This window comes from Suricata suricatta, chromosome 2 (genome assembly GCF_006229205.1).
Source record: "Suricata suricatta isolate VVHF042 chromosome 2, meerkat_22Aug2017_6uvM2_HiC, whole genome shotgun sequence".
NCBI classification, from domain to species: domain Eukaryota; kingdom Metazoa; phylum Chordata; class Mammalia; order Carnivora; family Herpestidae; genus Suricata; species Suricata suricatta.
Window position 1 is genome coordinate 89,864,429 of NC_043701.1, and position 24,189 is coordinate 89,888,617.

Here is a 24,189-nt window from a genome sequence, read left to right on the forward strand (position 1 = left end):
TTTTAGCATTAAAGCTAAACTATAAAACTCCTAGAAAAAAGTACAGAAAAGTATCTTCACAACCTTAAGGTAAGCCAACAGGAACCATCAATTATTTTTTTTAAATAAGTAAATTAAGCTTCATCAAAATTAGAACTTCTGTTCATCAAAAAGATAAATGAGTGAGAGAAAGAAAGAAGAAAAAGAGAGAAAGAAGGAAAGAAAAAATAAGTAAAAAAAATAAGTCAGCCACAGATTTGAGAACTTTTGAGAATACCTATGTCCAATAAAGGGCTTATTTTTCAAATGTATTAACAAACTCTATAGCTTAGTAATAAAACAACAAACAACCCAAATACGGGAGAGGCAAAAAATAATGAACAGATACTTCAAAAATGGAAAATACATGGATGGTCAGTTAAAGTAAAGTGCTCAGGATTCTCAATCCTAAACAAAATAAAAATGTAAACCACACAGACCACCATATATATACTAGAAAGACTCTGGAATTCAAGGTCTTTTCCCCCGCAAGATCCATCTCCCCATCGGCTCACTTTCTCAGCCTTAGCTGTTTAAGAATTTTCAATGTACAAAGAGTGGCAAAAGCCAGGCTCCCCTCTCCCAGAAATGTGACCCACAAATCCAACATGCCCGGATAATTCTCTGAAGCCTTCAAACAAATTAAAAAATATACTGTGTCCAAATTTTCTAGTTGTTCCCAGTAGAGATGTTGGTCTGAAAACACATCACTCATTATTGCGTAATGTAGAAGTCCTGACATCTTCTGAATAATCTCTAAATACAATAACATGGGTTAATGGTTGCTTATGAATTCTATTTAGTCCATCAATGAAAAAGGTGGAAAAATAAATGTTCTAGTCAATAAGAATAGCAATCATATAAATGGCAAGCATATATTGAACAGTAAATATAACATACTCTAAATCTGACCATGCCTAAATCAAGAATTTTTTTTTTTTGGTGCTTGATAAGAGAGAAATTCTAGGATTTTAGTTTTCAGAGATAAATCTATTTTCCTAATTTAAAATTATAGTGGTGCCATGCAAAATGTGAGGTATTAAAAACACTTATCTACAGTGACTGTCTATTAAAGTGACACTATAGTGCCTGGGCAGCTCAATTGGTTAAGTGTCTGACTTCGGCTCATGTCATGATCTCTCCGTTTGTGAATTTGATCGAGCCCCAACATCAGGCTGTGTGCTGAAAGCTCAGAGCCTGGAGCCTGTTTCAGATTCTCTCTCTCTCTCTGCCCCTCCCTGTCTCTCTCTCAAAAGTACACACTAAGAAAAAAAAAGTGCCACCATAGTAATAGTAATAGTCAGGGCACCTGGGTGGCTCAGTTGGTTAAGCCTCCAACTCTTGATTTCAGCTCAGGTCCTGATCTCACAGTTCTTGAGTTCAAGCCCCACCCCCGGCTCTACACTGACACTGGAAAGCCTGCTTGGGATTCTCTCCTGCTCTCATTTGGTCTCTCCGCCATCCCTCAAAATAAATAAATTAACATCTTAAAAAAAAAAAAACCCAGGAAAGTCATGTAAATCAACAAGCACAAAGAAAATGTGAGGGGAAAAATATTAGAAGTTAGAAAACACATGCTGACTGACTTAGAAACCAGAGAAATATAAACATAAGCTGGTCGTGAAGAAGCAGCAGAGATTTGCACAGCAAAGGTGATAAAATGGAAAACTAAGTGGTAATCTTCATATAAAGAAGTTAGACCTTCAAATACGACCCTTCATACCATTCATCTAACAGTATGCTAGCTCCTGACCCCAGCAGAGCAGTGGGTGGTGGGCTCCGAAGCCCTCAAACAGGGAGATGCTGAGCTTGGGGTCAGGACTGTGACGGGAGGGGCATTAGACCAAAAACGAGGTGTTTGTGTGAAATTCGGTATACTGAATATTAGAGTATAATCCCCTTACTTGTCTCCAGTGAGTCACCAATAAACCTCACCCACACACCCATCCATCCCCCACACCAAGGAGTCCTTTCAAAATAAGTTATTGGGGGCAAAAAACAACAAGGCAGGGAGGCAGAATAAAATCTTACAAGAGGAAAGCTGCAATCCACGAAATGAGAAGAGGAACAGATAAGAATCATGCCGAGAACAAAATGAATCCTCTGTGAAGTCCAAAGCACGACAGAAAAAGTAAAATAAGATGTAGAAGACGTTCCAGATGTCAAAAAGAAAAAACAAAGACATAGGAGAAAATAAGTTGGAAAAGGAAATTACTGAAGAAAAAAAATAATTCAAATTTATGTCTTGGAGTATCAACATCTAAAAATAATGGTTCTAGTAAGACAGAAGGAGTAAAATAAAGGAGAAAGTAACTAATAATGAAAAGATTAAAGAGCAAAGGAAGGGCACACATTTTTAAACCAGAATTTACAGTGGAGGATTTGAAAATTCTTGTCATATAGAAATAGAGAAACTAATAAAATTTTTTAAAAAGGTAATTATTTTTTAAAGGCAGTTATTATATTAATAGTATGGAAAATAAAAAAAATTGTTTGGCTTGGTAAGTCTATATAACCGTTCTCTTTTACAACTACATTTGAATAATATTGATAAAATTAATACCTATCTTCAAATATTATTATAGGATTATTTCTTCTTAGCACTTAAAACTAAAGTTAAGCTCCAAGGTCAAGTGAGTCACTGAACAAATAGAACATATTCCTAAAACGAACATAATAAGGATATAGATTTTTAGGTGAAACCATAATTTAAGCTCAATGTTAAAATTACTCTGTCAACATGAACGCTTCCAAAGGTGGGTACCTGTTATGAAGTTACAAGCTAGTTCAACCCACTATTTTTCTACTTTTATGTTCCTGCAATTTCCCTTTATATAGAAACAATTATGCACCCACACATGAATTTGGTTAAAAGATCAGGGCAAAGGCATATTATGCAATATAAGGTTCATTCTTTATATCTAGAATATTTCTCTTCCAAAAGATTTACAAGTTTTTTATCTATTTCCTCCTCATCATCCTACTAAATATCCTCTGCCGTTTTTATTGGCATAGTATACTATTAATAATAAAAATATTAATACTGAATTTATTATTAAACATTAGAAAGTTTGTTTTTAAAAGGCATGTAAAGTGGAAATTTTTTAATTCACAGTTTTTTACTTTTTTATATATTTCAAGGCCTACTTGATAAACTTACAGGGTAGAAGTGAAAAAAAATTAGCTGCTTGAAGTTTGTGACATCTAATATAATGAAATATTATTTTCTTCTTTTTCCTGCAGAGAAACAGTAAAAAGTAGGAAAGGAAGCTTTTCAAAACAAAAAGAGCACTTATACAGTCACTCAGAAATTATGGGTTTTAGTCACAGCCCGAGAACCTAGTGCTATAATTAATAACCAGTCTCTCTGGGCTTTAATTTTTTCAAGGACTCCATAGGGAGATTGACTAACTGATCTTTCTGGTTTCTTCAATGTTAAATCCAATGGTTCTAAGTCAGTACTATACATCACAGCAGCTTTAACATACAAGTTATTCTTCATTATTTGTACATCAATGATCTATTTTGTGGTTATTTCTTATCAATTTCTCTTCAGTGGTACGTTTTCATTAAATGCAAGCTAACAGAATTTATTCAAGTTAGGTCGTTAATAATTTATATATACCAGTCCTAATGTGAATACTATGTATCTTAAAATTGCAGTATAAATGATTAAATATAATTCCAGGACTTAAATAATTCACATCTTTTCCCCTCTTCTCAAGCATATTGACTTCAGCACACTTCCTTTTAAGTATTATTTACTGGTCAACTGTCTGTTGGAACACACACAAACACAAAGTAGGTCTAGGGTGGGAAATTACACACAGCACAAGGGTACAAGCAAACTGAATCCAGTTAGGAGGTGGCAAGAGAGTTAATGACATGAGCTGGGTCTCAAGCGTACACTCATCTATACATACTGAGAAAGAACACCCCCAACAGACGCACATTATAAGCAAAGGTATAAAGATGGGAAAGTTCGGGGTTCGTCTGATGACTGAAAAGCAGATCCACGTGACTAGGACACTGTCCATGCATGCGTGTGCAGGTCAAAGCCAAATGCAAGACCAACCAGCTAGGTTGGGATGAAATCAGTTTACGGCACTAAGTTAAGGGCTTAAGTTTCTGTATTATTTAACAGGGAACTGTCAAAGGGACTCCTTCACTCTGAGTCAGAAGAGGAAGAGGAAAGAACATGTCTAGAAGTCGACAAGTGTTAGGTAAGATGAAAAGAAGTTACAAGAATTCACAGCTAATGAGTGAGATGATGATGAAATAGGTAGGTGTTGGAAAACAAGCATCTGGATTAACCTTTAAATAGAAGAAATCGATGACCCGAGAAACCCCAAAGGCACAGAAGTCCAGCTGGGGAACTGAGTAGAGTTATAATCTGTAGAATTATTTTTTAATGTTTATTTATTTTTGAGACAGAGAGAGACAGAGTGTGAACAAGGGAGGGGCAGAGAGAGAGGGAGACACAGAATCTGAAGCAGGCTCCAGGCTCTGAGCTGTCAGCACAGAGCCCGACGCGGGGCTCGAACCCACGAACCGTGAGATCATGACTTGAGCCGAAGTGGGACACTTAACCGACTGAGCCACCCAGGCGCCCCTATAATCTATAGAATTATATTTTTACTTTACTTAATCTCTGCTATCTCCATATATGGGCAAACAAATTGGGTGCCTAGAACTAAGTGTCAAACAATGACTGGCACCAGAGATTATGGAGGGATGGGGTCCAAAAAGCAGCAGGCAAATTCAGGAGGAAGGGAAATGGTTAACAGACAAGAATACTTATCTATATTGCACTTAACAAACTTTTATGGAAACAAATAAATGTGAAGGAATTTATGTGAGCAAATACTGGTTCCTTTCATCTCTATAGCAAACACATGAGATAGATATTATTATGGTTCCAATTTTGTAGTTGGAAAAACTAAGGCCTCAAGAGGTTTTCTTTTTTTTTCTTTTTTTTTAATACAATGTGCCCCAGCCAGTCATAAGTGTTAAAGCTAGGATGTATCCAGTTAGTGAAATCAAGGGTCTAAGCTCTTAAGTACTGTGCTCTGCTATATTTAAATTAAAAGGAGGAGGGGCGCCTGGGTGGCTCAGTCGGTTAAGCCTCCGCCTTCCGCTCAGGTCAGATCTCACGTTCGTGGGTTTGAGCCCCGCGTCAGGCTCTGTGCTGACAGCTAGCTCAGAGCCTGGAGCCTGCTTCTGGTTCTGTGTCTCCTTCTCTCTCTGACCCTCCCCCTCTCATACTCTGTCTCTCTCTGTATCAAAAATAAATAAAACATTAAAAAAATTTTAAATTAAAAGGAGGAGACTGGGAAGTTAAGATCGTAGATCTTAGTCTAGGCTCAAAGTAAACTATTAGAGCTTAAAATGTTAGAATAAAAGCAGTCTTTGGAAATTACATGTGGTATTGCAGCAGATGTGGGTGGCTGAAATAAAATGGAGGTGAGATCACAGAATTTGAGGAATGCAAAGGGAGATACTGCATGGTTCCCCATCACGCATTGTAGCAGATTTAAGGTGAGGAGGGCAAATCAGCCATGGTGCCCTGTTCTTATTCCATGCATCAGGATGGTTGGCAAGTGACACCAAAAAGGAAACAGAAAAATGAATTCCCCACAACCTGAACGCATGCACACAAAAGCACACGTGCACATGCACATGCACCTTCCAAGCATCAACACGATCCACTTGAGAGGGCCCCAGTATGAGCGAAGAAGTTCTCAGTGAGAAAATATCATTGGAGGAGGCAAAGTCATTTCAAGAAATGGCATACAATCGGTGGAAAGTTCGAGACCTCTTGTTTATTTCCTTTCAACGAAAAAAATAATCTTTATTCTAAACATTGTGTAGATGCCTAGCAGAAAAGACAGGTAGGAAGACGGGAGGTGATAGTAAGTGATGGACAGATTTATCAAACATGACTTTGGGGGGAAAAGTGTCCCTTTTAGAAACGTGTAACCATGTCATTGCGTTATCTAGTAACCCAGGTAAAGGAACCGATGAAATCTGGCCAGCATTCAGCAATTCTGAGAAACGGTCCTTCCTTCAGAGAAAGTGTGTGTATGTATATGACTCAGGGGACAGGGGAACTGCATAAACCGGTGCTCCTCAGAATGTGGTCCCGAAGCAGCCACATTGACACTGCCTGGAACCTTGTTACATGTGACAGTTCTAAGCCTCCACCAGGCCGGCTGAAGCGCCTATATGGCATCTGGGGTCCGGAATACACACTGTGTGTTCCTAAGTCCAGCAGGTGATTCTTACGTGTGATAAAGTTTAACTTCCGGCCGAAGTGAATGTGCACGTGTCCCTTTCTGTTTAACTGCCTAGAAATTTCATCATTCAGCAGCCAAAATTATTTATATTAGGTGCTTGCCCGTATTTATTTATTGTTAATTACTTTTTCTTTCCTGTTTTCTCTAGTTTATATGTGTTTAATAAGTCACAACCCTTTGGGAAATAAGTATATGTTAGATTAACCACCATTACACTTCTTTATTGCTGAAAATACTTTTAAAATCTGTAACTCTAGAAGACTACATGGATGTTCAGAATCTGTCAATGTTTAACTGTAGAAGGAAAACAGTGTTACAGAAAACTGGCATTAGAAACAAACAAAACAAAACAAAGCAGATGAAAACCAAGTTCCGGATCATGAAGGACCAGGTCAAGTTCCTCCAAATCAGAGAAGTAGAGCAGCAAACTTGAGTGTAGCAGGGACACAGGCAGAGCCTTCATGTGTGCTGACACTGACATCCGCATATTTCAAAGAGACTGGGGAAAATCACGTGATGGGGCGGGCCCTAACAACTCCCACTATGACAAGAGTCTGAGACAACCATTAAGAAAAATGGCAAAGACAACTGAATCTGACAAAGGCTTGAAAAAGAGCTGGAAATGTTGAAGAAAGAATGGAGCAGCAAAAGAGGTTGAAAACAATGAGAACAGCTAAGTGGCAGGTCAGGTTTGACCTGCTTGGTCATGTGTCTTTGAATGATTTGTGGGTTAACATTCTGCTTGAAATTGTTGACAAAGACTGTTTGATTGACAAACTCAATATGAGAACCTAAAAGCAAACCTCTTAGGAATTCTACCCTAAAAACAAAACGCTTCGAGTTGACATAAAAATAATTAAACTGTAACCCAAATAGCATGTTGAAGAGGAGTGGCGGTACCTTCATTCAGTCTCAGACCAGGAAAAAAGGATTTGCCTTTGTATTTCTAAAACCCCTCTAGCACAGACCTGACAACACCTGAGCAAACTTTCTCCTTGGCTGTCACTTCGATAGAAACTCCCTGAACATTAATATTTATTCTGGAGTGAGAGTATGTCCTTAGGAATACAAATAAATCTTGAAATGCAAATATTCCACATTTAAGAATAATAAATATGTATTTAAAGACTCATGCTAATACAGTTTATTTATAATTAGGCAGGTATGATTTAAATAGTCATGTTATAGTGAATTCTTTATTAGTAAGAGAAATATTATCAACACGTTACCATTAGATTTAACTAAACATGCTTTCAAAACATAAGTCAAGACATCACAATGTTCTGTATTTGCTTGAAAATATCAAATTTAGGATTTGTTATCTTCACTATCATCTCAGTCCCAGGAATGTTTAATTTAATACTATAAAATATAATCAAGTTATTGGATTATTGAACAAACTACCAGCTCTATGTTTAGCAGGGCTTTGGAGACAGACCAGATTATTAAATGTTAAGGCTTAGAGTAAATATTAGAAAAATATTTTCTTGCTCTGCAATGAGTATAGCTGGCCACCAGAGGGAGCTCAAACACTACTTTATTAAAGACAGCAATTCTTCCCCTTTTCACCAAAATAGAAAATCTCTATCTGAAATACCTGCTACATTGTAGAAAAAAACCAACACAGCTACAAGTGAAACTTTCATGTCTGGCATCTGAGAAACCTTTTATTCCTGCCACAGAAAGTGTTACCGATGAAGTTTTCAAGCAAGGTTTCCATGAGAGAAAGGCTCAGGCTGTATGTATGTGTCCAGTGAATCCTGTCGCTAAGAGAAAGACCTCCCTCCTCATGTCCTAGGAATAAAGGTGTTTTTTTTTTTTTTAAATATCTCAAACGACACTTTCCAATATCATCATGTTACCAAACTGAGGGACGGTCAAGACCAAGTCCTTTGACAGACCAACATGCTCAAGAAATACTCTATAATAAATGGAACTTGATAAAAACCTGAAATTAATATATCATGGATTTGATTCCCTCTTGAAAGAGTTTTTGTTATCCAAGGTCACTTCATTTAATGAAATCATAGTAGATACAATACTCAGTTCATCAGTATCTAGTCCCTCTCCTCCCCCCGTGTTATAAGAAGTAAACACATGCAAAAAAATAAAGAAACACATACACTCCAGTTTGTCCTCGGGTCTTCCTCTTTCAAGGAGAGACAGATAACAGACAATGTCCTTCAGATGAATTACCTCTGGGGAACTCGTATTTGAGGGAGAGGTACGGGGTGGGGTGATGGCTCCTTTATTCATTCTCAGACCTGGGGAAAAAAGACATATTTGTGTCTCTAGTATAAAACTATCCACAGTGCCTTAAAGGAAAAAAAACAACTAAGAAAATAGATAGCAGAGTCAGACATATTTGATGATTGTTGTAAATGATGCAGAGTTCTTTAGGATTCAGGGACACAGTGACTGCTCTGCCTGCCTATGGGAAGGGGGTGGGGTCAAAACCCTCTGTCCGGGGTGAACTGGGAGACAGATTTGAATGCATGAATAACTACTTTCCTCGTCCATCTTTCTGTGCTGTAGGAAGTGATAGCTATAAATCAGCTAAGGAGATAGGAAAATTGCCCCTTTCACACCACACTGAAGAAGAAACTGGAGTCTGTCACAATATGATTTATATGTCAATAATCAGGAACCACTCATTCATAAAAACACATATTTATGTCAAATATTTGCCAGCATCATGGATAAGACATCCTTCTTCCCATCAAGAAATCTGCCCATGAGTAAGAAAGGGAACATAAACAAAAATCTGCTTAAACAGGACAGACATTTAATTAGAGAGGTGGAAACATGATGACTGCACTTTAGTTTTAATGTGGTTCATGCTTTATTTCCGAAACCCATTCACCGTGCTTATTCCAAGGCAAGGATAGTTTGCAACAGCTGATGAGTGGAGATGATCTGGCTGGTAATGACTGGACCGAAACTCGTTTACATAAATGGTTAGTTCCCTCCAACAGCGAAGCCTGTGAAACCAGATCATGTTTACCTGACATGACCTGAAGGCGAGCCCCAATTATCTTTAAGGTCCATTTGTCAAACAAGAGGTGCTTGCATGAAATGGTTTAAGGGCTGAATGGCTACTAGCTTGCTAATCAACCAGGAGTTAGTAGAATGGAGAGTAATCCCAACCAAATACGTTCTACAAACCTGTCGTTGCTTAGCATGCCTCTTCCTCACCACATCCCTTGCTCCTATCTATTTCTTTTTTATTTTAATTTTTTTATGTTTTTATTATGGAGACAGAAACAGAACATGACTGGGGGAGGGGCAGAGAGAGAGGGAAACACAGAATCCGAAGCAGGCCCCAGGCTCTGAGCTGTCAACTCAGAGCCCGACGTGGGGCTCGAACCCACGAACTGTGAGATCAAGACCTGAGCCAAAGTCAGATGCTGAACTGACTGAGCCACCCAGGCACCCCATTTGTGTCTATTTCTTTTGCTGGATAACTTTGATGGCGTGCGTGGCCTCTCCTCTAGCCATCTCTAGATAGCCAGGCATATAATCTAATGGTTATGAAATTACTTCTATCACTCATGTAGTGAGTGTCTAATATGTGGCCAGAATCATGCTGGAGGCTTTAACATGTTCATCTCCCTTAAGTCCCACCTTAACTCCGTGAGGTAGAATACAATATTCCCATTTTACAAGCTTAGGGTCCTGCCGCTGGCAAATCCATCCTCTTTAATCCACACTAATAGATTACAGACTATTTTTGCTCAAGGTCAAGGATAAGAAAAAGTAAGAAAAACGATTTACATGTTAATCCCGAAGAATCCTTTTATTCCCTCCACCCCATTTCTCATCACCAGTAGGTTCCATAACTGCTCCAAATTTTCTTTTCTATGTTAATCTATTCTCTTCTCTTCTATTTCATTCTTGAAATTCTGTCAAAGACCCTCTAAATTGACCTCACCACCCATTAATGGGTCACAAAACATATTTTGAATAACACTGCTATAAATATTTCCTTCATTTTTTTAACCAAAGGCTTACTTTTTTCAAGTACAATTCTATGCGTCACATTACTTCTACTTCTCTTTATATCTATTAAAAGAGATATAATTATAAATTGATTGGTTCTTAACAGAATGTGCCTGTATATCTAATACAAACTAATATCACTATTTTTAAAAATAAAAAAGACAGAGAATTAAAGAGAATCTTGAGTTTTAAAAGACATATATAACAAGTTCTACGTAACCAACTAAAGTGTGGCCAACTGTAGGAAGAAGCAGTTTCAGCTTATGATGAAAGACATTTTGGCACTGACCTTTGACATGACCATAACTTCCAGACTCAGAAAACAAAGCACTTGAATTATGGTCAGATAAACTATGACCTAAATCGTCCTGCATGATGAGCTAATCCTCTCTTCTTTGCGTTCCCATTATGGTACTGAAATGATTTAATCAGCTTGATTTAACTCTTATACAAAAACTCAGAACAGAACAAGAAAGAAGGAAGAGAATATGTTATGACTTTAATTTGAAAGAATGCCAACCATATTATACATTTCACTGATTTAGAACAACTCTTGATCATTTGTACAAAACTAAGGTGCTTGGTATTTCATTATCAGTTTTCATAATACTGAATATAAACAATATGGAGAATGTGAAAAACATGTTATTTTCTGTTTGCCTGTCTTGCAAGTAATGTACATATTGAACAGAAACATCCACATATAATTTAAATTTAGCGCTACCTTTTTGAAAAACGTATGATTATACTAAAATCATTTTTATTTGACAAAATGAATAAATAAGTTTCTGTTCATGACATGTTGTAAACTAAAAGCTATGTCATATTCATGTCACAATTTTATATTTAAAAGAATTTAAAGGTCTTTAAAAATTCTTGGGCTTATACAGCAACCTCATTGAAGAACTAATCAACTCTTCCTCAGATCCAGACAAAGATTTTTGTTGTTGTTGTTCCCTGTGAGAGATACAATCTACAGTTTTTTGCAATGTCTTTTAGAGCACATCAAAGAGAAAAATGTCAAAGACCTTTTCTTAATTACTTCATAACAAAAATTTTGGTAGAACAGGACTTGACAGAATCCTGAGGTGCTGAACTGATGAAAAATGTCCTAGGTTTGTTCTTGCTTCTCCTCCGGCCCCCAAGATCAGCTCACTTTCTCTTATGTGCTGAAAATGTTTCTTCATATTTTCATTTAATTTTCTGAAAGCAGGACCTGGGGCCTCAATCTGCCTTCACTGAGACTTTTTCAACCCTACTCTACTATTTATATATACTTTATATATATATATATATTTTTTTCCCCTTCCTTAAGTCTGGCTTTAGGTCTTTTCCACAACTTAACTCCTTCATTGCTCTAAAACACTTCTTTTTCTTTCACGCAGACTGGCTAAGGTTGATGCAGAACACACAGGAAATGACTCAGGTGGCGAACAAGAAGTTGCAAGCCCCGTTCCTTGACTTCTTTTCAAGAAGATGCTAGATGGAACCCTATAGTCATCTTTAGCGGCCTCTGAGGAAGAGGCTCAGGATTCTACTTTCCATTAATGAGGCCATTTTAATTCATCTGACCTTTGATAAAACTATTTAGAATTGGAATTGGACACGAAGCTAGGCAAAACAATGATGTTTCTTTTGCCTCAAGTGATCAATTAGCTCCAAAGATAATGTGATTAGTTGACAACCAGTTTACAGGTTTACTGACTTGCCAAAGGTCCTGCTTCTTCGAATACTGCCTCACAAAACTGAAGCAAGTATCTGTATACACACACCTCGTATTTCCACACACCATTTTCTATCTGCTGCACTGTACAACACAGCACAAAATAAAGTGAAAATATACGCTGAACTAGAGTGTGTTTGTTCAATTAGAAAATCTATCTTGTACTTTGAGAGCATTTTTCTGTTTGACAGTGATTTTAGTGTGTATGTGTGTGCGCCTATATCTTCTCATATGTAAATACTCTTCAAAGTTTTAACTACGAAGATAGTTAGCACTAGTCAAGCTGAGGACTGCCCGCTATCATCACATCCTTCCAGCCGATGATTTTCTTTGTATTTCAAACTAGACATTTCGTTTCCCGCAACAAAAACCTAAAAAAAAGTTTTGTTTTAGTAGATACTTGTAATTCCAGTTTCAAGGTTCAATTACTAGCAAATAAACTTTGGGTGCATGTTCAGTTATTACCTCTGCTCCAGTGTGTTTTATTTCGAAATACATGAATCTCAGATAATGAAAAAGGGTATCGTTTCCCTTCATCTATTAAAATGGAATATTCAAAACTAATAACACGAATTACATTTCTAACCTTATAAGGCAAAAAACCACTCTGGCAACTTGACTTTTCCATTTTTTAATACTGGTTCAATTTTCAGTAATTTAGCAGGCTTAGAAACAATTTGTCAGAGTATAATCATATTTCCAATATCTGTAGTAATAGTCATGATAAATAGCATAGGTAATAAAAAGTAAAACGATTGTTTGGTATCGTCAGACATTTCATGATTTTCAGAGTTAACCTTCCAACTATGCTTGTTTTAGAATAGTATTATATCTTATTTTTTTATTTCTTATGCTTAGGCAAACTGGCAGCAAAAGGAGACAGCGCTACAAATCAACAAGGAGTGTGAAATGTGCTTAAGCGAGGACAGGCGGTGGGGTATCTTCCTGACAAGAGACTCTGGGTCAGCAAAGTACCTGCGGCAACTACTCTGGATTTCATCTGTTTGGACAGTGGCAAAAACCCCACACAAGAAATTATAAGGGGCAGGGCTCAATGCACAGGTCTTGGGGCTGACGTTCTCGAAGCCTGTCTGCGCTTCTGTGCGGTGTGGCGCTGCGGTCCGCGTGCTGAGCTGGGAAGGAGCAGTCATAGTACCCTCCTGAGCTGTGTCAGCGACACTTACACACAACTGCAGGGTCTGGTTTGGCCCTACAGTTTGATTTTGGAGACAAGAGGGTGGGAAAATCAGAGGGTAATGTAAACTCCGATGGTCACACGGCAATCCAGGGAGTCAAGAGTTGGAGACACGATATCAAATTCCCAACATTAGTCTTTTCAAATCAGTAAAACAAAATCTACATCAGTTCTGTGGCGCGGGATATTCTACAATGATAGGAATATTCTATATGGATACTATTCAATATGGTGGCATTAACCACACCTGGCTGTTATGCACATAAAATATGGTTGGTATGACTGAGGAACTGAATTTTTGTTTTCTTTACTTGTTAACTAATTTAAGTTTAAATTAAATAGGTACATTGGGCTAATGGCTACCATATTGGACAGCACTGGTGACATACTGTCTGCTGAAAGTAAATAAAACTACCATGTATTAAAAAATAAAGTCATGATAACATTTTTAATTTTTGTCACATTAAAAAAAACAATTCCACTGCTGGAACAAAGAAAGAAACAAAACCCACAAACAGACCCATAAATAGACAAACTTATAGTTGGGGCAACAGTAGCAAAATAAATGAGGCAGAGTGAATCTCTCATAGGCTTCCAGTTATGGAATCACTGAGTCACAGGAATAAAAGGTACAACATAGGGAACACAGTCCATGATATATGGTGACAGATGGTAGATACAGTTGTGGCTGAGTTGAAACAGCATAATCTATAAGCTTGTTGAATCACTTTGCTGGATACCTGAAACTAATGTCGTGTCGTATGTCAACTCTACTACAATTTTAAAAAAGTGCAAGTTATGAAGATGGGGTGAAGGAAATGCTCAGGAACATGGTCAAAAGATACAAGCTTCCAGTTATAAGATAAATAAGTACTAGGTATGTGATACACATGATGACTACAGTTAACACTATTGTATGGTATAACCGTATACACTAGTTGTTAAGAGAGTAGACCCTAAAAGTTCTCATTATAAAGAAAAAAATAACAGATCCTAAGAGCTCTCTTTATAAGGAAAACATTGTTTTCGTTTTTGCTTTTGCCTTTGCTTTTTACTATGTCTGTATAAAATGATGGAGGCTCCCTAAACTTATTTTGGCCATCATTTCACAATATATCCAAGTCAAACTCGTATGCTGTTAACTTTAAACTTACACAAGGGTGTATGTGAATTATACCATAACAAAACATACAGACAAATCAAAACAAACAAAAAGAATCCCAATTAATACTCCATAAAATTAACTGTACTCTTTAAGAATGAATGGCATTTCAGGGGGGGAAAAAAAAGACATTGAATTTGATTTTTCCCTATGTCTGCAAAAATGCTAGAAAATAATCTATTTAATGAATAATGGTAATAGTTGGCATTCAATGAGCACTTATAATGCACCTCATACTTTATGTGTTGGAGATACATGAACTTATTATCTCCATCTCATATTTGGGAGAACGGAGGCAAAAACAACTAGTACAGTCCTAACTCAAAAGGCAATCCGAACTGAGATTTTATGCTTTAAGTATAATTCTGTGGGGCTGGAGAGAAAAATCAGAGAAATCTGTCTCCTAACTCTTAATAAAAGACCTTTTGTTTTAAGAGTCTGGTTTTCAGGACCCTTAAGAGTATGTACATCGATTATTTTATAAACCTTTGGAATGAAATTAGAAATCCTAGTCATGGCCGAGAGCTCTCAATGTTAATTCTCCTTTCAGATCATTCTTTGCACCATCCATTAGAAAACACATTTGTGAATGTTCACATAGATACATATTTTGCAGTTATAAAAATAAACATGTATATCTATATATTTACCAAATCTTTACCAGCATTTTCTTATAGGGAAATGGATTGTGAATATTTTTTGCACTGTTCATCTGTGTTTTGTAATACGTGGACAACTAGCATGTATTTTATTAATATAAACTCAAATAGATATTAAGAACTTTTAATATTAGTCATGTAAAGCCAGGTCCTAGGATACAGCATTGAACACACAGATTTTAAGAAATCCCATTTTTATAGGGCTTTCAACTGATTACACCAAAGCCAATGCTCATTTTTATAGTTATTACTAGGTATTTTAGAGCATATCACAAGTTAAATAAAGTTATAACTAATTTGGGACTCTGAAAAGTACTAAATATCCTATTTTCTTTTATTTGAATAAAAATATAAATGATATTCATGAGCACAGCAGTGCAACAATCTTAAGATAATATTATCATTTATATATGCAATCATTAGCATGTAACTGAAAATACAAAATCCCTTTGACTAGGTGAATAAATCTAAAGGTACAGATGGCAGATTTGCAGACCAATATTATGCTTAGAATATTCAGACAGGAGAATAAAGAAACCTGTGTAATCAGACTCAATATATTCAAACGCATTTAGTAATTAAAGGGAAGATTTGGGGAGCTGTTCCTGTACTAACAGTAATTTTATCATAAATGGGGCCTTGAAGTATAGATTTTTCTGTGGTTTCAGTTAAGAAATTTTAGGATTTCAAGATAAAATATTTTTTGGAAAAAATAATTTGTGGGTTACTACTACTACTAATAATAATTATAAGGTAAATTTCGTACTATAAAAGTATAAGACATGCAATGGTTGATGTAAATAAACGCTATGTAGTCAATGGATAGAATTATTCTATATTTCTAGAGCATTTCTACATAGGTGTAAGTATATCAACATTAACAAAGACACAAATATAATTTAAATGCCTACTATGTGCCAAGAAGCTCCCCATCTTAGAGTCACATAAGCCTTATACTCTGTTCAGTCTGTGTTTTTTGGGACTGTGTCTGCCCTTTTTCATGTTATGGAAACTGAAATAGGTTATTAGACACAAAAGACCTATAAAGGAAGCTACAGTGAAAATGTACATGCACACACACACACACACACACACACACACATACACACATGCACACAAATTTTTAATATCCTCAAGACAGTCCTGATAAGAGTAATAACTTCTTTAATAACTTCTTCTCGGCACAATTAATGAAGTGTGTCTTTTGGCAAGAACACCCAGTAAGGTCATTTGGCAAAAGAATGTCTTCCCCAAGGTTCAAGTGCCTCATGTTTATTGTACAATTTCTGTTCTTAATTTGATTAACTTCCTTATGAACTCGAAAAAATTCTTTCTCCTTTTCTGCCTAAAATTTTTACCAGGGGTGTGACTCCCTGGTTGTACAGAAACATAAAAAGAATTACATTCCATTAATGATATTGTAGCTTAACAGCATAAATCAATTAACTGCCGCCATACTGGATGGGCAATGAGAGGGGCCAGAGAGAAGTACTGTAACTCTTTCAGCCGTTGCTGTTATTATTCTCAATCTTAAATATCTTCTTAACTCTTTGGTACCTTTAGCCTCATGCCCCTTTATGATAGGGTCCACACTGCTGGCAGTGTGATTCTTTTCTTTATTTTTATGAATTTTTTAATGTTTTGTTTATTTTTGAGAGAGAGAAAGTAAGTGGAGGTGGGGGAGGAGGGCAGAGAGAGACAGAAACACAGAATCTGAAGCAGGTTCAAGGCTGTGAGCTGTCAGCACAGAGCTCAATGCGGGGCTTGAACCCACAACCGTGAGATCATGACCTGACCCAATGTAGGACGCTACACTGACTGAGCCTCCCAGGCCCCCAAGCAGTGTGATTATATTCTGACTTAAGATAGTATAATGGCTCTCCAAGTTCATCATGGGCCCTTGACCCCCTTCCTGGCCTCTTCTCCAGCCATGTTCTTCCAGTCATTTCATCTGTCCCAGCCCAACAATTCAAGGCACAGACCCCAATCTCTCAGTACTCAGCAAGCCTACCTTACTCTTACTCAGCAAGCCAACCAACCTCTAACTCCTAAAACCATAGGACTCTGATCCTGCCAAGACCACTACCTCAACTCCACTACCAGGCTATGCCCAATACTTCCAAGTTCATGCCCACCATCTGCTCTGGGACCATCAAAAATGATCTCCTTATGACCCTCATCCCAGTTTTAGTCATTCATGAAAAACTCAGGACTTGCAGTCATCCTCAGTTTCAACCTGTACTTTCTATCTAATCAATGTTAGATAAGCACTCCTTACATTACCTTCTGACATGCTATATACATTTTTATTTATTTATTTATTAAGATGTAAATAACTATAGGGAAAGGGAAGTAGTTCCATTTTGCTCCCTGAAATTTGGACAGTGAGAGGGGAGGGATATTGTAAGTGATCAATAAAGATTTGTGAATGACATAAAACATTACTCAGTCATAACGAATAAAATCTTGCCAATTGCAACAACATATATGAATCTAGACAGTATAATACTGAGCAAAACAAGTCAGAGAAAGACAAATCCCATGTGATTTCACACTAATGTGAAATGTAAGAAACAAAACAAATGAGCCAAAGAGAGAGAGAGAGAAAGAGAAACCAAGAAAGAGACTCTTTACTCTAGAGTCTGAACAAACTGATGGTTACCAGAGAGGAGGTGGATGGATGAATGGGTGAAATAGGCAGTGAGGATGAAGACAGGCACTTGTGGTGATGACCACCGAGAAATACATGGAACTGTCCAATCACCAGATTGTACACTTGAAATTAATACAGTATTGTAGGTTAACTATACTGTATTTAAAATATATTTAAAAATTTAAAAATAGGGGTGCTAAGGTGGCTCAGTCAGTTAAGCGTCCAACTCGGCTCAGGTCATGAACTCACGATTCATGAGTCTGAACCCCGCGTCAGGCTCTGTGCTGACAGCTCAGAGCCTGGAGCCTCCTTCAGATTCTGTGTCTCCCTCTCTCTCTGTTCTTCCCCCAGTCACTCTCTGTCTCTCTGTTCCTCTCTCAAAAATAAAGAATGAAAAAATTAAATAAATAAAAATATAAACAAAAATAAATATTTATGAATGGAATAATACTGAATATCTTATATAGTTCACACATTATTCTTTGATAGGGCTTTTTAAAAATTTTTTAAATGTTTATTTTTTAGAGAGATACAGAGCATGAGCAGGGGAGGGGCAGAGAGAGAGGGACACATAGAATCTGAAGTAGGCTCCAGGCTCTGAGCTGTCAGCACAGAATTTGATGTGGGGCTCGAACCCACAAACTGTGAGATCATGACCTGAGCTGAAGTTGGACACTTAATCAACTGGCCCACCCAGCTGCCCCAAGCAATTTGTTTTTTAAATTTGAGTGCACATTTTCTCTTCTTGCCAACCTCTCTTACTAATACCTAACACTACCTGTATTAAAATGAGATAATTTCAATTTATGGCTAAATTGATAACTAGATGACAACTTTTATTTTATGTGATCATATAATTGTCTGTTTTTCTGCCTGGGTCTAAAGGATCTTTAGCTTTCTGGTGGAAATCCTGACACATAATGTGTCTTAAAAAATAATAGTGGAATGCATGAATTATATAATAAAATGAATAAATAAATAATGAAATGGCACATCTGGCCAAATCACTACATGAACTGATATAAAGGGCACTAGGAAAATCCTTTCTTTCTGTCCTATACAACAAAAAAGCACTGATATAGACCTGTAACTAATAACAAACATTTACTATTATGGAGTTAACATTTTAGACATTATGGAGCCAACAGAATTATATAGTATAAGTGTCAAATCAATTGTTATAATAGTTAATATAGAGTATAATATATATAGTATAAGTTAACAAATCAATTACACTCTCTTTTTATTACTATATGTTTGGAGAAAGTCAAAGTTACTAATGACTACCGTTAAGTGCTATCCTATATAATAAGAGCAATAATTTAGCTGAAGGTAGTGACTTCCCAGAGCTGCTGGGCAGACAGGGCCTAGGCGGGAGCTGGGGAGGAGCAGGGACTAGTCAGCTATCTTACAAGAAGAGAATGGTGTGACTTTCACAAGGGTGCCAGGCTTGCCCTCCAAATGCACACTCTCATCTTTATCACCGCGTTCTTAGCATGGAGCACAGCATGTGCTATTCAGGTACAATGAAACATTAGCTGAGGCTTCAAAGGGTTGGGTTTTGCTGTGGATTAAGGGCAGAGGAAGAACTATGCGGGAAATCAGAGTCCTGAGTAACCCAAGCAGATATAAGTCACAGCAGACATTTAGATGTGAAAAGGAGCTGTGGTGCATGAGGCAGGAGACAGAACTGGGACTATCAGCATATCTACATAACATTTCATTTATTGCTATGAAACTCAGGTTTTATCACCTTCTTAACTGCACTGCCCAGACCCTGGAGGTCCATTAAGAGGACCTTGCTGGGGGGGGGGGGGGGGAGTCTCAAAAGATAGGGGAAGACTGTGACTAGGACTCCCTGTAGCTACACATCTCTTGCACCTCCTCCCTCCACCAGAGCAACTTTGCTTTATCTGCTTTAAGTATCAAGGATTTCAGTTTACATGAAGAATTAAACAAAAACAATTAAAAATTTTCCGCAAGATGATCATGAAGGACTGAAAGTTGGAAACCCAAGAGTAATATAATCAGGCTTCTGTGTTAGAATGCACATTGTGGAGACGGGAAGTTGGGGCCCAGCTGGGAGCCATGCTAATGGGTGGCCTATGGCACAAACAATGATGGATCCAATGGACGCTGGCAGAATGTTTGAGAAGAAGTGACCCTGAGCAATAGAGAGCATTTTGTGATTCACTAACCACGAGGCCCGAGGCAGTGGAGGGTGGAAGAGACCAATATGTTAATATTGGAAACTGATAGATACTTGGGTTCCATTCACCAAGAGATGAGGTAGGAATTTAAAGGTTTGAGTAGAATATAATTATTTGACTTTCAAACATATTTAGTTCAATTTGTATGGGATATCCAGATGAAGAGTTCCATCTGGAAAATAGTTAGTTTATATTTTCTGTGAGCTGAAGAAGCAGTTGTCAGTTGTATGGGGAATAATTGAAGTATTTTATGTTATTTTGTATGATGTGAAAAAATCATCTTTTGAGAATGAGGGGAAAGTTATGAATAAACTAAAGGAAGTTTGGAAATTTTAACATAACTGATCTAGGAGAAAGTCAAGAATAAGTTCTTTTTATGATAGATTTTTTAAAAAAGTGCAGAGGGGTGAAGCCCGTGTTAATATTGGAGGTAAGAATTTGTAGAGACAACAATCTGCATATTTATGAAATTTCTCTTTGGTTATTCTCAGTGTTTGAACTGTAGGGACTGAAATATGAGATCATAATATCGATTCCAGGTCAAAGCTATATGAACCACTTGCAAAAAAGCAAAGGTTCCACATGGCTGAACAATCCTGTAAAGAGAGCATTTCAGGTAATAGACTCTAGTGATGAAGGTAAAATCAGAAGTTAGTCTTTGGGCTAGCACAGAGGTGAAAGGTTAGGGGTCTGCCATTTACAGTGAAGCAAGAAGAGGCTATGAGAAAGCTGGAAAGATACACTGTTGGGGTATCTTCAAAAATTTAAGGTCTAACTTGGGAACATGATAAATAATAATCTTACATTTTACATTTTAAGTAGGTGATAAAAGGCACTTATACTGCAACAAAATATCCTCCTCCCCAAAAAAATGCATTCCCTACACAAAATACCAGATAGATCAGTAGCTACTACAAGTTCAGCAAAGAAACAACTGCGCATACACACACACACACACACACACACACACACACGCACACACACACGCACACACACACGCACACACTCCCCTCACCCCCCACACCCTTTATGGCTCTTTATACTCTTTAAAAAATTTTTATACTATAAAAACTAAATGTTTCACGTTTACCATACCTCCAATACTTCGATATTGTTCATTAACAAGGATAACATTTCCCCCCCCAATTTAGTGTTGCTTTTAATTGAGACACCGTTGTTGTTTAGTTTATATACAGAGTCAAGAATAGCCATCACATTCCTGTTGACACCTTGGTAATGCAATACAGTGAACTCTGAGGGGACAAACAAATCAGATTATAGCGCCCTTCCCTTCAATATCAATTTGTGATTTTTCAGCCACAAATACCTCTTGTGTACACAACTTAGATTGCAAAATACGATTCTAAACATAAAACTGCATGTATTTTTCACTATCAAAGGTAAGTTTCAAAAAATACAGGGTTAAAACAGTCCTACAAAGGACACCAAGCACTTATGTTTTAAAATGTGAAGATGAAGTTTTGAAAAGGAATTCCAATTTTATTTTTTGCTGCTTGAGAGTTACATAGCCCATCTTGCAATTCCTTTCAAGTAAATCTGTGCAGATTATGTGGACGTCCCAAAAGAAGTACAAGCTGTTACCCTTTATTTTTTTCCATTTTGGAAACTGATTTGATTTTGACTCCTTGTAAATCTGGCATCTTCTATGTAATACTACATGCTATTTGAAGAAAAGAGTTTGAGATTTTCATTTCTTACAAGCCTACCTAATTAATTAGAATCTCTCCCCTTCCTCCAAGTCTGACACAATTATTCAGATTGAAAAATGTTCCCCTTGCTTCTTTCTCAAAACCCAAAACAATATTGCTTCATATGAAATTAAAGAGACAATTTTTATTTTATTCAGTCTATGGTATGTGCAATCTATTTGTAGCATGAAATGGAGAACAGAGAAGTTTTAATTTCTAGATCAAAGTAAGGAATTGTCCCATTTTAAAATGTTCAGCCCTGAACACTAGAAAGCTCTGATAGCATATTGTAAAAAACACAGAAAATAAGACACAGAGAAAAACTAGTGGGGGAGTCCTTTCAATTCATGGTATAAAGGGAATTATTAAAGAAACCAGAATACTTTACGAACAATTAAAGATTATAATAAACATAGTCTTCAGTATATAATTTGAAGGGATCAAAATAGATCATATGGAATGTGTACACTTGTTTTTAGAAAAGCTCGCACCTATGACATATCAAGTAAAGAGTTAGTATCCAAATCTATAAATAACTTAACAAATTCAATACCCCCCCAAAAAAACCCAAAAAAGCCAGTGAAGAAATGGGCAAAAGACACTTTTCCAAAGACATTCAGATAGCTAACAGACACATGAAAAAATACTGCACATCACTCATCATCAGGGATATACAAATCAATACCACCTCACACCTGTCAGAGTGGCTAAAACTAACAACTTAGGCAACAACAGATATTGGCAATGATGTGGAGAAAGGGGAATCCTTTTTGCACTGCTGGTGGGAATGCCAACTAGTACAGCCACTCTAGAAAACAGGATGGAGGTTCCTTAAAAATTAAAAATAGAACTACCCTATGACCCCGCAATTGCACTACTAGGTATTTATCCAAGGGATATAGGTGTGCTGTTTCAAAGGGGCACATGCACCCCAATGTTTATAACAGTGCTATCGGCAATAGCCAAAGTAAGAGCCCAAATGTCCACTGACTGATGAATGGATAAAGAAGATGTGGAATATATATGCAATGGAATACTGCTTGGCAATCAAAAAGAATGCAATCTTGAGGCACCTGAGTGGTTTCGGTAAGCATCCAACTTTGGCTCAGGTCATGATCTCACAGTTTGTGAGTTTGAGCCAGGCACTGAACTCTGCACTGACAGCTCAGAGCTTGGAGACTGCTTCAGATTCTGTGTCCCTCTCTGCCCCTTCCTGTCCCCGGCTCATGCCCTATCTCTCTCTCTGTCACTCAAAAATAAATAAACATTAAAAAAATTGTTTAAGTATAAAATCTTGCCATTTGCAACAATGTGGATGGAACTTGAGTGTATTATGCTAAGGAAAATTAGTCAGAGAAAGACAAATATCATCTGACTACAATCATGTGTGAAATTTAAGACACAATAGAAATGAATATGAGGGAAGGGAAGCAAAAATAATATAAAAACAAAGAGGGGGACAAAACATAAGAGACTCTTAAATATAGAGAACACACTGAGGGCTGTTGGAGGGGTTGTAGGTAGGGGATGGGCTAAATGGGCGAGGGGCATTAAGGAGGACGCTTGCTAGAATGAGACTGGGTGTTCTATGTAGGGGATGAATCACCAGATTCTACTACTAAAATCATTATTGCACTATATGCTAACTAACTTGGATGTCAATTAAAAAAAAAGAAAAAAAAGAAAAGCTGACACCGACATATATATGGTCTCTTGAGGAAAGAGATCTATGTCATTAACAGAAGGGGATGCAGCATGACATAAAGATTAGAATGGAGGCTTCACACTGCCCAAGTCTTAGTTACGGTTCAACCACCTATTTCTTAATTGCATGTTGTAGTCTTTTTATTTATTAGAATGTCGGATATTAAACATCTTCTATCCCTTTACCCATATTTTGATACTCTACTTTGTGATATGAAGGCTCGAAATCGCTAGATCAGGGGCTCCCTTGGGATCCCGAGACCCCTTTCAGAGAATCTGTAAGGTCAAAATGATTATCAGTGATAATTGTGAGATAGCACATCAGCTTTTTTCACTCTAATTCTCTCATGAGTGTACAGGAGAGCTTTTAAGAGGCTGCATAACATAGGGTACAGCGACAGAAACATAGAAGCAGATACGAAGCCAGGGGTTAAAGAGATTTGCAGCAATATAAAACAATGCTACTCTTCTCTCAATTTGTTTGTTGTGTTTTGTTTTTGAAGTTATTTTTCAGAAAAACGTTATTTTTGTTGACATGTAATGGGTTGATTACAGTCACTTTTACAATGCCTCATCTTTAAGATGGATATGATAGATGGCATAGGTATCTTAGGACCCCAGAGAGTCCCGAGACCAAAGAGTTTGAGAAACTCAGCTGTAGACTATGTTTCTCCACTGTGAGCTGGATTCCTATCGAGTTAACAGGGGGCATTAGAGATACACGACAAGGAAGGAAGGAGAAGGGGCTGGTTCCCGCTCACTGTCTTCACTTCCTGTCAGATCTCTCTGGGATTTCCCCTCACAGCTCATGGTTCCAGGAGGAAGAGGCTCTAGTCACTGGCTTATCTCCACATCAAGAAA

The 24,189-nt window shown here is 37.2% G+C and overlaps 1 protein-coding gene across 1 annotated transcript in view; it reads right to left on the reverse strand.

Moving 5' to 3' along the window:
• Positions 1 to 24,189, reverse strand: part of LOC115275305 (diacylglycerol kinase beta) — a 296,124-nt gene that overhangs the window by 119,039 nt on the left and 152,896 nt on the right. The window contains exon 6 of the mRNA XM_029919005.1: positions 8,438 to 8,578. Within this exon, the coding sequence (XP_029774865.1) occupies positions 8,438 to 8,578 (141 nt within the window). The remainder of the gene's footprint in view (positions 1 to 8,437; positions 8,579 to 24,189) is intronic.